This window comes from Nematolebias whitei, chromosome 18, assembly GCF_014905685.2.
Source record: "Nematolebias whitei isolate Nwh7 chromosome 18, NemWhi1, whole genome shotgun sequence".
Lineage (NCBI taxonomy): Eukaryota > Metazoa > Chordata > Actinopteri > Cyprinodontiformes > Rivulidae > Nematolebias > Nematolebias whitei.
This window is the reverse complement of record NC_056515.1, coordinates 24,325,890-24,344,351: the sequence shown is the minus strand read 5'-3', so window position 1 is coordinate 24,344,351 and position 18,462 is coordinate 24,325,890. Positions and strand designations below refer to the sequence as shown.

General features: G+C 36.4%; 1 protein-coding gene across 1 annotated transcript in view; it reads right to left on the bottom strand.

Annotated features, from left to right (window-relative positions):
• Window positions 1–18,462, bottom strand: part of LOC119424746 (potassium/sodium hyperpolarization-activated cyclic nucleotide-gated channel 1) — an 82,559-nt gene that overhangs the window by 18,439 nt on the left and 45,658 nt on the right. The window contains exon 4 of the mRNA XM_037692245.1: window positions 7,012–7,230. Within this exon, the coding sequence (XP_037548173.1) occupies window positions 7,012–7,230 (219 nt within the window). The remainder of the gene's footprint in view (window positions 1–7,011; window positions 7,231–18,462) is intronic.

Genomic DNA, 18,462 nt, shown 5'->3' with positions numbered 1-18,462 from the left:
GTATGCATACAGACAAAACAGTTATTTTAAAAGTACATGCTAAATAAAGTGCAACGCAGCATAAAAATGATTAAAAATATGGTTGTCTCAGAGAGTACATTAGTGCTCATGTAATAAGGACAAGTTGTGCTCTCACACAGTCACAGCAACATGTCCTGACTGTGTGGGGGGTGGGGGTGGGGGTGGAGATAAAAACAAGAACCGGCCCAGGGCTATGTCAAACCAAGGTAGCAGTTTTGATCATGCAGTCCTAATGTGAATTAACATGCTACACCTGACACCTTGGAGGGAGAAAAAGTAGACTACGAAACAACACAACAACAAACTCAACAAATTATTGTTTGGTTTAATTTGAAATAATATTTTGTTTATACACAAATATTATATTATTTGTTTTTCTACCTGGATTATTGAGCATGCATCAGGATATTTTGTTTATACCTTTATTTTTGTAAGCATAGCATTAAGTTTTAGTGTATACCAAAAAATTTAAGTCATTCTAAATGAAGTTGTGACCTTTGTTCCTGTTTTTTCAGGTCTCAGATTGTCTATATCAATCTGTTTCCTGATTCTTTTGGGGTCTATGAATTTTAGTTTTACAATCACTGATAGCAAAATATCAAGTACAGCTAATGTTAAACTATTTTCCAGTGATCAGCAGCCATAGACTCCTCTAAAAACTAAAATAAGCAATGACTCCAGAATTAGAAGCCAAAATGAGATCTGGTGTTTGGAAATAGATCTGAACAATTTGTTTGAGAATTGCTGGAAAAAAACCCATCAAACTGCACAAAACCTTATCACTTCTTGTATTGAAATTCATATAATCCATATAGTTGATGTCACTGTTTGTGTGCAACATCCATTAAACTTTAAAAGACAAACAAAAAGATGAAGCAGAACTTCTGCAAACTTTCATAAAAGAGTCATCAGTAGAGAAGCTTTCCTGTGTCCTCACTGCAAAATTTAGCATCAGAAGTTTGCAAATGACTGCTAAAAAGCCTGATGCATTTTGGAAATGAGCTCTTACAAACAAATAATTTAAATTAGAATAGTTTGGAGTTAGTAACTAAAAGTTAGTCGGGACAAAAAGAGGCAGAGAATTAAAGAGAATTGCCATCTCTTTAAGTTTTCATTTTCGAAGCAACTCAAAAGGTGTTCAGGGTTTTTGCTGCAGCCCATAACACACAGAGCAGTTTTCTGATACAAAAATAAAGATCATACCAAAAAATACTATTCAAACCATTTGTATAAATGCAAAGATGTTTATGACCTATTTCAAGTTTAAGATTTTTTTCCCTATGGTTCTCACAGTTCCCAAACATAAAAAAGAATAGAAATCTGAACAGATCTCATAAGAGTAGCACAAACAAAACAGTCATACAACAATATGGCCATTTTTTCAAACCCTTAATCACATTCTATACAGACATTTTGTAAACTGGAAGAAAACATATTATGACAATATACACAGAAACTGTTTCTTTCTCCAGTACATATGTGCACTTCCACAACAGAGCATGAGCAATAAGTGTTATATTTTCTGCCATGGAAGGCAGATCTAAGACTAACATGTAAAATCCATTCTGGGTGATGATTTGACAATAAAAGGTCAATAAACCCATCCATTATCTTTTACTTGCTTTTCCCCATTTTGGGTCACGGGGATCACTGGTGCCCATATCCAGTAGTCACTGTGCAAAAGGCAGGGGACACCCTGGCCTGGACAGGTCTTCAGTCCATCACAGGGACACAGAGAGACAAACAACCATTCACTCTCTCACTCACACCTAGAGACAATTTAGAGTTATCAATCAGTCTAACATGCATATTTTTGGTCTGTGAGAGGAAACCAGAGTACCTGAATAAAATCCATGCATGCACAGAGGGAACATCCAAATTCCACCCAGTAAGGCTGGGATTGATCTGGCAACCTTCTCGCTGAGAGGAAGCAGCTCTACCAACTGCGCCATCATGCCAACCACAATAAAAGGTCACTCCCTTATAAAAACATGATTAAACCTCTCACTGTTTTGATACAGGCAGTACCATTTCTTGATTATAGTTAAAAATCTATTGTAGTTTTAACTCAAACACAGTCTTTACTGGGGCAACAAAATTGCTGAAACAATGTTATATTAGGACAAGAAATTTGTAATTTCCTGGTTGGTTTTGGGCAACAAAACTTATAGGTTACAATTATAAATCTCACCCAGGGGTGAGCAATATTTAAAAAAAATGTAGCTAAGGTTTAAATGTAATTTCAGTTTTTTATTATATTACTCTCTTGCTCATTAACACCATTTTGGCACTTAGATGTTTTGAATATTTCTAGGTGTTGCATTAGTCTTCAAATGTACCGTTAATGCAAATTCTAATTCCATGCAAAAGTAATATTTTATGAATTAAAGTTTTGAAGGATCTCACATGTCTTCAATCTTTCTGTAGGAAGAATTAGCAAAACATGTTCTAAAAAAGTAAAATAAAAAGCTCTTAGCTGGCTACAAATGAACCATTTGCAAGCTGTCCACTAAACAAAGACCAAGCATGCAGGAAATGTGGGGAATAAATAGTTGCAAAAAATAAAATATATATATATAAAGATGCAATATTGTTGTTAATATTAGAAGAGCAATTGTTTTTTGGTTATAATATGTTTATAAGATAATACACATTTGAAATATGAAAACTATGTAGCTTGCAATTCTTTTTAGTTTAGTTGTATGTTTATAATTACACATTTTTGTTTCTGTGCAAATCCAAGAGATCGTCTGTAGTTAATTTAATCTTTGCAGGAGTGTAAATTCTGGCCACATGAAACTCTAGACCAATATGGAGTTCAAAGCAGAAGAAAAAGGGATAAAGGAGAAAAGAAAGTTTGGCTCATCGATTTTGATCAGTCAGCTTCCTTGCAGATTTGCAACAGTCAAGGCGGAGAACACAATCTTCTCATCCGGTCCAGACAGTTGAAAAATAAGCAGTGTCTCTCACACTCCCTTGGGTGATCATAGTGAAGCAGTAGAGGAGAGCAGACAGCAGCTGTGAGGTTGGTAGCTCAGGCTGGTGGCAAACTCTTTGACCGCTGTGGCGCAACCAGCCCCACAAAATGAAATTTGTCAGTGAGAGAGAAGACACTTAACTCACAATGCTCCTTTTATTGATTCTTCTCCCAGCTGCAGAATGGTGATAAGGGACCCAGGTTTTGTTTGTGGGGAAATTGATTTGTTGGGAGTTTACACAGTTGATCCTGGAGAGGGTCCACTGTGGCTCAACCAGGCCATTTTGGCAAGAGCAATCAGGGTGGGCCACAGGCAAGTGACTAATTTAATGAGCCCTCTTTCAACACATTACATAATGACTTATTCCATATTCATAAATCCCTAAAATACACAAAAAATACATAAATTATCATATAATTTCCTAATTTGTACTCTATTTCTAGGCTAATGAGATTTTCTAACAGAACAGTTTAGGTATATTGCAGATTGTCCTCCTTTTTTCACTACATCATTCCTTTCATTCTTAGAGACATAGTTTGGGTGTTTTCAAGTGAGTTTTGTGGCAGTCAGTATCTTACCTGCAGTAGAATGCAGTCAGAACTACCTCAGTGTGGTAAATCATTAAGAACTTCATGTGGAGTCAAGCATATTAGACTAGGCCTAATTATTAGCAGATTCTAGCCATTTACAACAACTTAAACCTCAACAATTTCACATAAGTTTATATAAACCCCTTATTGTATGCCTTTACATCATGTTACTTATGTAACATGATGTAAAGGCATACTATAGTTTGTTACATTGAAGTCTGTTTATGTTGGAACACAATCAGCAATCTGTTGCAAATTTTGTTTGAAACACATGGCAGAACGAAATGTTTTTAAACTTAGTTCACATAAATATTTGATACAAAATTTGTTGTGTGAAAAAAAAATAACATAAGTGTTCCATAAACTATGACATTTTTAAGTTTTGGGTTGTTTTAAATGACCAAAATATGATTGGAAATTGGCACATTTGATTAGTAATGAGCTTAATTCATCCATAAGAATTTTCCCGAGTGTCTAAACTAAGATTACTGCTTGTCTCCTCCAGATAAGATACTCATCACTAATAAACTATTCACAAAATGCATGTAAAAAATCTCAAATATTCCTTTTGTTTAATGTTTTTTTCCTCAGATTTTAGGTGAAAATAGTCAGACCTATATAGTGCTTAAAAGTTTTTAAGTGAAGTTCTAGTTTTTTTAAATTTATTATTTTATTATTGACTAAAAACATTCTTGGAATTGTAAAATAAGTGCTTGAATGTAAAAATTAACTGTTTTTGCTGAGATTTTGAAAAGCGGCTATACAAAGCTGTAAGTCGTCCCTCTGCTAAATGACACACAGCTGACTTCTGGCTTGCAGTGATTCAGCACCACGGCATCACAGCAGGGATGCATTGATATTATGCATACTTTACTTCCTCGTTTCCCTCTCTTCTCTCAAACTATTTCTCTTCCTTCTCACCTCTTAGTGTATTTGTCTTCTGCCTTTTTAGACAAAGACTTCACTGTTTTCTTTTTCTTTTCAACCGAGTTCAAAATAGTGGGGAAAAAAATCTATTTATTGACAAATGTATTCTGACTAAAACCTAAACACAATTATCAGCTACATCTCTTTATCTCATCACTTCTTTTAGGAACCTCCTCTGTCCTCAATTTGCTCATAAGCACACTTCCACATTCATTTTTTGGTCCATGTTTCCAACCCCCCCAGCTGAGGCAGAGATAGATGCAATGACTAGAGGCCCAGCACCCTTAACTCATCCCTGCTGCTCCTCATCCTGCTTCACTGATGTGCACATCCATGCAGCAAATCAGCCCTGGATGAACTTGGCTACACACTGAGGCTCTGTTATAAACATGGCATGTGCAGATTTAAGGATGGGGCTTAAATACTTTAAGGTTTGTTGAAGGGAGGAAACAAAAGCTGCAAATTAAGAATATTTGCTGTAAAGGCCGATGTGGATCAGTTGCTGAATAGGAAACACAACTTTAACTTGTGATAACTTAATGTTGGAATATGCTGTGACCTGCTTCTTCTTCATCACAGTTCCACCCGTGTGTGTTAATTTCTCCCTGATGCTCCAGTGGAAGAACTCTTAAAAAAATGTATTCAGACAGTAATAACGAGGTATAAGTGTGATGCTAAACAGCTCTGCAGAGCTGGGTCAAAAGCAACGAGGAGTGCTTTCTCCAGATTGCATCAACTATGAAAGCAGATGGCAAGGTCAGCCCATTGTTCTTGAATAAATTGAGACCATTTAAATGATTTTTAAAATCAAGGTTTAAATTTATGAACTGGTATTTTTCTTTTTTTGAATGTTCTGTTATAGTCACAATCAAGGTGACACTAACGAACCGCTGATTAGAATTATCAGCTGATGCCCCACAGGATGAATAACATGCATCCTATTGTTTTTGTGTTTACATATGTGCACACTGAAACAATAAGACTACCACCAAATGAATGGGCATTTGTCACAGTCGGTGTAGTGTTGGACCCAGATGCAGGCAAACACAAGGAGCACAGGTAAAATAAAAACTTATTTAGTTAATAAACAAAACAAAGCGCCAACGTGGTAGCAAAAATGTACAACTTAAGAGAACACAGAGTGGCGCACAAGGAGGGATGCAATGTGCTGCTGGTCAGATAGTGATGCGATTGTTTAAATAGCAAACAGAGGGAGAGAGGAAAGAGGAAACACCTGGGCTGATTGCTAATTAAGAACAGATGAGGGTGGCAGACTAATTGAACAAACACTGAGGAAGCTTACTGAGGGTAAATGGAAGATGGCACAAGAAACACTTGGAAACAAAGCAAGACCTAAACCAGAATACTTAAATAAAACTCTACCAATGAAATATAAAAAACATTAAAGATTTAAATTGAACAGGAAAACACAACAGAATCCAAAGGACAAAAATAAAACATAAACCATGATAGGAATACTACTAAGATGAAGTAAAATACTAAATAAAATCACAAAAAAGCACAGATCCAGCAGAACCCACCAAAGGTAAAGTGATGTACAAATACATAAATTTGTGTAATCATGGAATTAAATTCCTCCCAAGTGTGTAAAGACACTCGCAAAGATCCACCAGATGTTTTTATATCTGATGTTGCTGCGCATTTGACATTTTTCTAACTCTACTCCAGTTTGAGCATAACATTTGTGTCATATTAGTGGTTTTGATGTTGGTCTCGTTGAAGAATGTGATGTTTGTAAGAAATGGTGTAAAAAATTGTATTAAATAGAACATTAGAATAGAATTAGAATGAGTATATTAGCTGTATTTAATGGCATTTAAAAATATGATGCTATTAAAAGTTTGTCTACATTTTTATCAAAGATTGTGTATGTTTAATTTTTCCACTTGTATGAAACATTCTACCAGCCTCTGTAAGATTGAAGCCTGAGATTTTTAGTGCATCCCAGGTCAGAAACAGCCCACTGATGATGGCTGACTGTGCTGGGAAATGCCCAGGTCACTTGAAAGAATCACAGATGGTGGGTGGGTGAAATTCTGGGTAATCACTATGTGAGCATGTACTTTGACAGGAAATTACCAGAAAGAAAGAAAAAATCAATAAGTCAGCTTGTGACAAAATGCAGACAATGAGGTGACTGGCCATGTTATGCCCCTCCTTGCTCTGTTGGTTTTACTTGATCTGCTTTAGAATAGAAGGACATTTTTTATGGCATCATCATGACTAATGTAATCTGTGAGAGCTGAACTTGACAGAGACTGAGAGAAGAGCTAATTTTAGTTTAGCTGCAATCAGCAAGATTTAAAGTTGTTCAAAAGAGCAAACCCCTTGGAATAATATCTAATAACTACTTTCTTTGAAATACGTGATTGTTAGATTACCATTGATGGCTATCACATAAATCAGGCACAACCAATGTCTTTAAAATTATATACTAATATTGGATTTCTTGCACGATGCTACATGATTCTTACCTTCTCTTGGTACTGTCTGCGTGAGGAGTCCAGTGACTGGATTAGGGCAGTAGCATGGCCCACAAACATGGCGTAGCACGTGGCGCCTACAATCATGCTCAGCATGGTGATCCACAGGTCAGACATGCTGACGGGGGCCCGGGCACCATACCCGATGCACAGCATGTGGCTCATGGCTTTGAAGAGGGCATAAGAGTATTGCTTTCCCCAGGAGACATTCTGCAAGGACAGAGAGAAAGAGGTAGGAATGGAGGGACAGAGAAGGGTTGGGGCGAGTTACTGCAAGGCAAGACAGGGAGGAAAAGAAGACTCCTCTTTGATGGATCACTGAATCTTAGCCAAACATTTTGCCATGGTTAAGAGCTTAATGGCCTCATTCTAGCTTTTCATTAGCTTTCTATCTGTGCTCTTACTGAGCCAAGATCTGACCTTCATTGTTCTGTTCATCAGATACTCAGGAAAAAAAAAGAGGAATTGTGACTATCGTTTATGGTGTAGGTGCTCTTATTTTGCACACCTCTCCTATTTTCCCATTCCTATCTTCAGTAGCATTTGTGAGCTGCTTGCTATTCAGATAAGTGTCCAACGAAGTTTTAAAGCAGCTGTGTCTTGTTTTAACCAACCACAACTTTGGGAAAAAAAAACTGATGTTTCTGTTGACAGGGACACAAATGGCACTTGATTAACAATAAATATTCTGCTATACCTTATCGTACGTACATGAAATGGTCTTTAGTTAAACTAATTAAGATTACTACAGTTTGTTGCATTGGAGAAAACTAGCATAGAGGGATGCAAACCTGCAAAGACCTACAGACTCCATATAATCTGATGCAAAATTACAGCTTTGTTTAATTTTTAGTGAAACTGGCTGATTTGGACTTTTTAAAATCTGTTAAAGGCTCACCGCTGGACAATTTGCAATGCACAATTATATGACAAAGAACATTTTAGACCCTGGGCGGTGAAGCTTCTCATCATATTTGCAAGTCATGTTTGTTGTGTGAATAGAACCTCCACAGCATATGTAGAAAATAAGGTAAAGTCTCATATTTAATCCCAGAGGATTAACAAGCAGTAATAGTTTCTTGATCAAGCCTCAGAGAGCAAAATTTTAAAGTTAATGTTACATTAGGAAAAAAACATCTGTCTGAAATCGTTGCACCTGCTGCATGGACATTCAGGGTTTTGATCTTGTTCTGAAACTCTTCATCATTTTGTGTGCACAAATGGGTATAAAAAAAACTATAAGACAGAACCGCCTAAAATATGCATCATTATAAGCTTTATTTAAATTAATAATACTTTGCACCTCTCTTGATAATGTCAGACATTTAAATTTGCTGTTTATTACGGCTTCAGCATCATGTTTTAGCCTTTAAGCTTTTTTTTGTTCCATTTTGAAACAAAAAAATGCCCTTTAACCACGAGTAATCTCATTAAGAACAACCTCCCACAGAGACTTGGGTGTAAAAAGCCATTAAAATTTTTAATGCACCAAAATTATCAGGTAGTATAATAAAAGGCTTGAAAGCCTTACTAGTTGCATTTCAGATGCCTGAAATTTCTTTTGTCCTCTTGTTTTTAATGGTCTCAGCCTTGAGAGTCATATCTGGAAGTGAAAACAGCAGGATTCTCATTATTACAGCACGTATCTAATGTGAAAATGTGCCTTTTTCCCTCAAGGGCATAAAGAGCCTCCAGTGGGCAACCGAACAAGTCCTGTGAGGTTGCGAGACCCTCTAAGTCTCCTGTCTGAAAACAATATGACAGCTCGCCAGTACATGCCTTGGAGCTACCGCCAAACTGCTGACTTTTCCAATATCCTCATGACAAAGAGCTGAGGATTTGGTTCAGACAAAAAGGAAAAAATATACTATCTCAACCATAAATGTGTAAGGTTAAAAGTTCATAGCTCAATTGGAACCTCATTATTGTAGTTGGGATGTGAGTAAAAGACAAACTGTACATTTAAACATGATGACTTGTTTTCTAACACACGGTGAGGCTTACTTCTATATTTTATACACTGTTTATGGCTGCTCTTCCTTCATTTTACTTCAAAGCTGCATCTTTCCTTCAATTTTACCAGTAAACACTGAGAACAATAGTGCTGCTAAGTGAGACAAAATAGTAACAATAAAAAAACAAACCAGAACTTTAACAGTCAGGGAGTATTGTTTTGTCGAGCTGAAAAATGAACGAGAGGAGCAGACCGATGTATAAGCTGCTGAACCACTGACTCGTATTATATTTACTACGTTTGAAATGCAGAAACTGTTTGTATCCAGCAAAATAAGTGGCATCATTTACTTATCAGCACGTCCGTGGAATAATACAAAACAAATGCCTGTCTGCTTTATAATTTAAGTATTAGTTATTTCTAAGTTCCCATCATTTAATGTTGCCCTGTGTTTAATGGAGTGCCTGTGTATGCAACAGCTTGCCAGGATTTCAGCTCATTAGTCACAATCTCATCTCCAACAGTTCCCTTACACAAGACGTAACTGGTTATGTGAGCTGTAGGCAGTTACTGATTCACCATCGCCCCAGTGCTGAGAGTCACCCAGGGGCGTTGGTTGTTGTTGATAGTGATGAATAACTATGAGCCTAACAGGATGTAATGCACTGCTACAAAGTAGACAATTCACCCCCTCAGTACCAATGTACTCAAAGGGCTAATATCACCCTGTTTCACAGCAGCATACTTTATATTGCAAAGTGGATATGCAAGTTTGATATGTTGAGTAAGTCTTGCCATCCTTGCTTGATCTTTGCTCATTCTTGTTCAAAAAGATGAAATAATGGCTTGAAATACTCAATTGTGTTACTTTCTAAATCCCAGCAATCTGTCCCTGTTTTGAAAACAAACAAACAAAATAATTAATTTCCCAACGACACAATTTAATTATAATAAAGGCACAACAATTTTTAAACATACATTCTTTGGGCCAACAAATGAACCAAACTACAACTATAGAATAAACAAACTTGTTTATTCTGTCAACAAAAACATACACAATGGACTTCTGACATCTGTACATTTGAAGCTCATCCGATTGTCTCTGAAAAATTTATTCCATCATTTGTAGCCATCAAAATGCAGAATTATTCTCCTTAAGGTTGCAATGAAGCACATTCATTCTATGGTTGATTGATTCCATTAAACGTGGTTATGTCTTTTTATCATTCATCTAGGCAAAAATCAATAAAGTACAATTTCATTCTTTAAAACTTTATTTTGTATTTGTTTTATAACCTTGCCTACTCAAAAACCAGTTCATACTTTAAAAAGTCTGTATCTATTTATGCATATATAAGGTTTGATATTTATGTCCGGTTTAGCACTCAGTGCAGATAAAGCACTTCATTCATTTTCTCCACAGTAAATGCACTCTGCTATCTGTTAAGATGAAGATCTGCTACAGACATGGAAACGTGTCTTCTTCTGTTTAATGAAGGAAGCAACACATTTATGATTAGAAATGGGAAAACGTCTTGTAATAGGTTCTGCTACAGCTCCCAAGATGTAGAAAAAGGGTCTATAGTTGTTCATACCAATACAAAAGTAGTTTTGGGATAAAATAATAATTTTTAAAAAGCAACCAAGGTGCATTCCTGTTGAAGAAAGAAGGAGAAAAGTGCAAAAGTGATTAATTTATAAACACTGAGTATCTGGAAATGACTCAGAAAGAAGTGGGTGATCCAGGAATGAAAGATGCAAATAAAAGAAAAGATGATGGACGGTTATTGTAAGAGATTAAATTATGATTTTGTTTGTTTAGTAAAGTTTAAAAGTGACCAGAAGAGGCAAAATTGATACTGATATATATGCAAGTCAATATTTGTAAGCTTGAACAATTATTTTTGATAAATAAGGAGATAAGGAGACATTTGTGATTGGTTGGTAAAGTAAAGCAGGAGGAGAGAGGATTTGTAATAAATTATGGCCTAAAAGGCTCTTATAGATTTGGCAAGTAAACAGCCATGGAGCTAGTTTTTTTTTAACCTCTCATTTCCTTTTATTTTATTTTATTTAATTATTGGATTTTAGACATGTATTGTTTGTGTTTTTGCCTATTAATAGATAAACAGTTTAAATTTAAACACCATGGTTATGAGGAGTTTTTGATGGAAGGCTCCATGGACATTGTTTGTTAGAAATCTACAGCTATGCGTGGCCAGTCAGTCCTTTCTGGATATTTGTGTGTATGTTTTTGTGTGCATGTGCACCCACCGAGTGTTTCTGCCTGTCTGTCTGCTTCTAAAACATGAATATATCAATGTCTGCAGCTTGGCTATTCGTATCTTAATATGAGCACATATGCATTCACATAGCACATGTACTCCTAAACACATTCTCGTGCGGCGCATGCAAACAAATGCAACAGCCCATCACCCTCTAACCAGAGCCAACGCAGTGACAGTAACATTATCTTGTCTGGTGATTAAGTAAATGCAGCCTCTAAAGAGTAAGACGGTACTCTAAGGCCATTAGTCAAGAAGATAACAGCCCTACATGCTGTACTGCAACACTCAGCAGTATCTGCAGTCCAAGCTGGCCTCACTCTTCTAGGCTCAGCTGGAAACAAAGTGCAAGCCAGGAAGAGAAATAAAAAGCTAAATTTGAAATCATCAGTCTAGAGCAGATGCAATGCCAAGAAAATACATTTAGAGATTCATTCAAGTGCCAGTCCATGAGGGGTAGAACATTTCTAAACCTGCATTCAGCTGAATCAAAAAGTAAGAAAACAGAGGTAGATATGAAGATATTTAGCTCATGTATAATAATGTACTGTGATGGTGTGAGAAGAAGGATCCCATTTGTGGGCGGGACTTATCGCTTTGGATCTGTCAGGCCACAGTCAGCACATAAGCCATTACTTCTGCAGAGATCAACAGGGAAGAAAGTCCACAATCTGCTCCAGTCACAGTCAGCAACATAATGCCAGCTGCTCATGAGCAAAAACCTCACATGGCCACTGACTTACAGACAATTTAACCCCAAATTATTATTTGTGCTATTTGAAAGATGACGTATAAGCATGAGTAAATGTCATAAAGACTGAGAAGGAAAAAGTAACACAAATACAATATTTAGATCTCGGAAAAAAATTAAATATAGTTTAAATATATACCTTTTTGGTCCTTTAAATGGTATTGAAATTTGCCTCAAAATTAGAGATAACTAGATAAATTTTTCCCGACTAACGTTTTTGTTTGTTTGTAAACAAACAAAAAATCAAAACATATAGTTCAGTAAACGCATAACGAGGTGTATTAATAATAAAAGTATATAGTTTTTAAAACAACTTTCTCATCCATCAATCCTGTTATGATTAATTGTTTCACTTTTAAGTGACCACAAAGCATTTTTAAGAGTAATAGTATTTGTATAAAACAAGAAATATAATGTATTTATGACTAGTAATGAAAACTTTGGTTTCAAGCTAACTTGTAAGATTGTTTTACAGTTTCTCATTTGTTAGTATAATCTGGCTATCTGCCTGTGGCAATTTAAACATCCTAACCTGGTTTTGTGAACAGCTGAGTGAGTGAAACTGAAACTTTTACTGTTTAGCAGCTCTGAAACATTAAAGCTGTCATATAAACTTGGCAAAATTATTGTATCTTTTCATTTTCACAGTGATCACTACTAATGGCCAAGCAATGCTAACGCCAGTATCTCTTTAGGCTGTGACTGTTAGCGACAAACTGCAATTAGCATTTGTGAAGAAAAATTGCAGCTTTGTTGCATAAAAGTCACGCATCAGTGGAACAACAATTATACGTGCTCCCGGTAATATCTGAAACAATCTGGACAAATGTTGGTGACATTTGTCCTATGTACGAAAACATATTAAATCAGAGTTATTTCAGATAAAAATTTGGAAATGATACTGCAATTTAATGTCTCAGACAAGCCACCAAGATTCACAGTCAGATCATAGCTCATTTTTAAAGCTTTATAAAAGTTTGTCCTAACAGCAGCAACAAGTTTCAGTGGACTGCATGAAGTTCTTGTGCCTTTAAGGAGACAAGAGTTTTCTGCACTGTTTGTTTTCTCTGATGTAATTTAGAAACAACTCCTAACAGGAATGTTGAGGGTTATGATAAGTTTGTAAAGATTAGGTCAAGTTTCAAAGAGAACGTCACACTAAAACTGAAAAGAAACGTGCTAACAAGAACAATGAGCAGAGTGACCGTGCATCGGCCTACTGACCTTAGTGTAGGAGGGAAAAACAGAAAGAAGCAGTAAACCTACATTCACATAGCAGAAATTCTGCAAGAGAAGTTTGCAATTAAAAATATAAGTGACCCTGAGGCATTTTGGATACAAGTGCACTAATAAAGATGAACTAGAACCTTTTGGTAAGCAAGACAATGCATAAAATAATGTGCAGAATGTTGTGAAAATAGAAACTCCTCCAAAGTACAACACTGGGACAGTTACTTACTGAGGCATTTTAAGGTCTTGAAACCTTGAGGACTTCCATCCATCCATCATCTTTTACCCGCCTCTTCCTTTTCAGACCATGGGGGTCACTAGTGCCCATATCCAGCAGTCACTGTGCAAGAGGCGGGGGACATCCTGGACAGGTCTTCAGTCCATCACAGGGCCACATTGAGACAAATAACCATTCACTCTCTCACTCACACCTAGGCACAATTTAGAGTTACCAATCAATCACCCTAACATGCATGTTTTTAGGCTGTGGTAACTGGAGAAAACCCACGCATGTAGAGAGAACATGCAAACTTCACCCAGAAAAATCCCAAGTGGGATTCGAACTGGCATCCTTTTCGCTGAGAGGCAACAGCTCTACCAACTCTGCCACCGTGCCACCCTTGAGGACTTCTAATATCTTTAGTTTTAAAGACAACTGCATTGAGTCAAATTGGCATGGAAAAGCTGTTAATTTAAAGCTTTAACAAGAAACTGCTCTGTTTTGTCGCATCAACGATAAAAATCTCAATGATTGTGATCTGCGTGCAAATTTCTCAAAAGTTCTCAAATTTGAGGTTACTCAAGCCTCCAGCACATTTGTGCTTTCTTCGTGTTTGAAATCTTTATTGCAGTCATAGCTTCTGCCATCACTTTTCACTGCGCACATGATTTTGCCATATAGAAGGCAGCAAATTAACTTTTTACATGAGCTTCCTTCACAGTGACATGCATTTAAGATGAGTTAAGTATCTGATTCAGACTGAGGACAATCAGCAACCTGCAGTACAAAGTCAGGAGATGTTTGCCATTAAGAATTAAGAACTATGATTCCAAACTGTTGTTTATTAAAATAAAATTTAAATCTTGGTTTAGTAAAGAATGTCTATTTTATTGACTATTATAAAGTCAGACGTGCAACATTTTGTGTTAAATCTTTGGGCACAAACAGAGATGGATTTGTTTGTTCCATCTGTTTGCATGAGTAACACATTTAAGCTGGTATTCAACTTGCCCGGGCAACTCGTGGCCTCAAAGTAAAAAGGAGAGTGGGAAACAGTCATGACGTTGAGGCGAGCTGACATTCGCACCTCCAGTCCGGTGCCTCCGAGCAGACAGCGTGCATGTGAAGCACAAAAATGTTTGTCACATAGAGGGAGATGAGACTCCATGAGAGCTCCACAGGCAGGCAGCCGCAGTGTTACCCAGTAGGCATGTAGACACTTCTCTAACCATCAGATTGCTCTGAGAGGAGCAGGAGTGCTTGACCCCCCAACTTAAGAGGCAGAATGAGAAGATGAAAAATACAGAATGTTGTAAAAGGATAAATCACACAAAGAGGAGGCCGACTTAAAAGACCAGAAACAAAACGCTGAGCTGCCACAGTCGTACATCTCCATCTGCTTTCATTACAGCACAGTTGATTCTGGGGGGCAGTTCTCCTATGATGTGAACATCTAGAACTTCCAACAAGACAGATTTAATCTTTGACAAACCTCCAGCTCAGAAACCCCAAGAAGAATACAAGAGACTTGAACATTCACTAACAAAAAGTATACATTTTGCTTCACCTAAACATCCATCCATTATCTTTACCCGCTTCTTCCTTTGCGGGTCACGGGTCCCCATGTCCAGCTATCACTGTGCGAGAGGCAGAGGACACCCGAGACAGGTCTCCAGTCCATCACAGAGACGTATAAAGACAAACGAGACAACCATTAACTTTCTCACTCACACCTAGGGACAATTTAGAGTTACCAATCAGCCTAACATGCATGTTTTTGGTCTGTGGGAGGAAACTAGAGAAAATCCACGCCTGCACGAAGAGAACATGCAAACTCCACCCAGAAAGGCCCCCGGACTGGGATACGATCCAGCAACCTTCTCGCTGAGAGGCAGCAGCTTCACCAAATGAGCCATGATGCCACCTTGCCAAACATCTGCTTTTGTTTTTTTCTTTCTTTCAGCTGCTCCCTTCATCAGGGGTCACCACAGTGAACTAACTCGCACAAAGACTTGGCAATTGTGTTTACGCCGGATGTCCTTCCTGATGTAACCACAGACCATTGAGCTACGACAGCCCAGGCAAAGCAGAAGGTAGGGTTAAGAGCCTTGCTCAAGGGCCCAGAGTGGGGTAAATGAAGGTGGAGGCAGGTGTGGGTGCTTCACCTTTCCCACCTACATTTATTACGTTGCCGGACCCAGGGGTCAAACCAGCGACCTTCCAATCACAGGTTCGAATTCTTTAACTTTTGCAACACCGCTAAACATATCTATGTAAAACCTAGAAGATAAACTTTAACCTTAAAGGAGAGTTCAGAATTTTTTCAATGGGGTTTTATATAGATGTTTTGAACAATTAATATCCTACCTGTTCTCGACAGCCTTTTGAATAATATATAACAGCTTTTGAACAAAAAAAAAGTTTAATTTGGGCATAATTGATGAGATAATGGCTAGTTAGTGGATTGATGCCATCGTAACACATCTATAATATAAAAACAGTCTTACCAATTTATACAAATTCATTTTTATAATATTTATACTATTGGTTTGGTTAGGTTATACTATTATACATTGGTTTGGCAATATACAGTTATTTACATCACATTCTGTGGTTATTAGTGCACTAATAGCAGCAGCATCAGAATAGTGGCACTTTTGGTGTGATACAGCAATTATATATTTTTTCTGCCATAATAATCATGTAATATGAAATGGACAACAATGTAATTTATAGAAAAAGTGTTTGCATGAATCACATAAAACTATTTTTGACTGGAGCCGTTAAAAGATGGCAGTGATCCATTTTGTTCGTCACCTCACTCCAGCTAGCCGTTACATCATTGATCTGTCAAAATGAAACTTCCTCCAAAGCAAAGACATTCTACGGCAGGTAAGATGTTAGCTGCTGATAATCTTTACAAATAACACCATTTGACATGATCTCAACTAATCTAAACTAATTAATTTAAATAAAAAGTAAACAGTCCATCACAGAAACTAATTTGGCCTGTAGAAAAATATTATGATTGAAAAAAAAAGTCCTCAACTTTTGTAATATTTTGGGTCAAAATGTATTTTTTTTTATTTCTCTTCCTTTCCAGTCAACCATGTTGTTCTCTATAGTTAAAACGTTTTGTTGCCAACACCTTTACATTTCTTTCATTATTTTGCTCTTATTAATTTAACATTAACACAGTTTGACTCCCTCATTTATACATTTATAGCAATGTACCTTCTAGTGACTTTCTGCCACATACTCTTTTGTTGGAGACCTTGATGTTCCACCTGCTAATTGATATTGTGTTTATGTTCAAATATAGGTGGTATTTCTAAATACTTTTATGACAAAAACAGCAATCAGTGAGCCTCGTTCTTCTAGCTTATGTTTCATACAGAGAACATTATCAGAACACTCCCACTGAGATAAACCTGTGAAGAGCAGCTACAAAAAAATTTTTTTGAACCAGACTTTTCTCAGGAAAATCTTTGGTAATAATGTGTGAAAACTGCTCCACGGGGAACCAGCAGGCCTATTACACACTTTACTATGAAACAGCCTCCCATGTTAATACCTGATATGCTCATTATTAGTTTCTAATGAAAGTGAACAGAGGAGTGCTGTAAGATACAAAAGGGATGTTCTCTCTGAATGGCAAAAGGTGATGAAATAAAATGAAATGTGGATCTCAAGAATCATGTACATCTATAATATTCAGAATGACCATTACTAATATTTTCACACCAACAGCCCAACACGTCAGCACTGACTGGGTGGTGCCTAAAACCATTGTCCTATTTCCTGTTCTGCCACCTCTGAAAAACACTTTGTCCTTTCTGAACATCAGCATAACTTTCTGTCCTCACCCTTTTTCTGGAGCTGTCTTTTAGAGTAAATGTTGCATTTGTATCTATAATCCAGTATAAAAGTTTTAACCCCTCTTTGCTCACATGGAGCCTTTCTCATAATATTTATAGTGAACCTGATCAATAATTATCAAATAATTTGAAGGTTTGAGTGGATTTTGTTTTTATTTTGAATGTTTTTTTTACTCGTCCTTTGTCCAGTGCTTGTACCTGATTACAACAGTGTGAATTGAAAAAGTGAGGACAGTGGACAAGTGGAAGACAAATGAAGATGTGCCAGGCCCAAAAATAAATAAATAAAAACTATATACAGCAGTGAAAAGGATGTGCAAATTATTTTTGTAAGAAATGGGGAAAAGGCCTGACAATGAACATGGAAGATGGATTCTTCAGTTGAGCATCTATTATGTGTCATAGTTTCAATGAACAGCTTTTTGGTAATCACTTTGTTTTCTGCTAAATATTATAATAAAAATAATCTTTGGCCTTTTCCATACATTCAACAAAATAAATGGAAACAAATTATATTTTGGGGCAAGATAAATACAAAATGTCTAAAAGTCTAAAATTTAGTTGATTTCATGTTACCTGTTTATAAAATGACACCGCATTGATTCATCTCTTGAATTTTGGAGCCTATTTACGTTGAATGATTCATAGATCTACAAAAGTAAGTTAAAGAAACAATCAATCAAAAAAATTATTGTTAGAACAATCAAATAATGGACAGAAAAGTATTTGTAAAAAAAAGAGCCAAAGTACAGAGAAAACATTTGTAAAACTTGAATATTTACTAAACCAAGTCAACTTCTAGGAAGGAAAAAAATTGCATAGTCTTGTATATTGCTCTAAATATAAAATAAATATATAAATAAAAACTAATATACACACACACATATATATATATGTGTGTGTGTGTATATAGACAGACAGACAGTTAGATAGATAGATAGATAGATAGATAGATAGATAGATAGATAGATAGATAGATAGATAGATAGATAGATAGATAGATAGATAGATAGATAGATAGATAGATAGATAGATAGATAGATAGATAGATAGATAGATAGATAGATAGATAGATAGATAGATAGATAGATAGATAGATAGATAGATAGATAGATAGATAGATA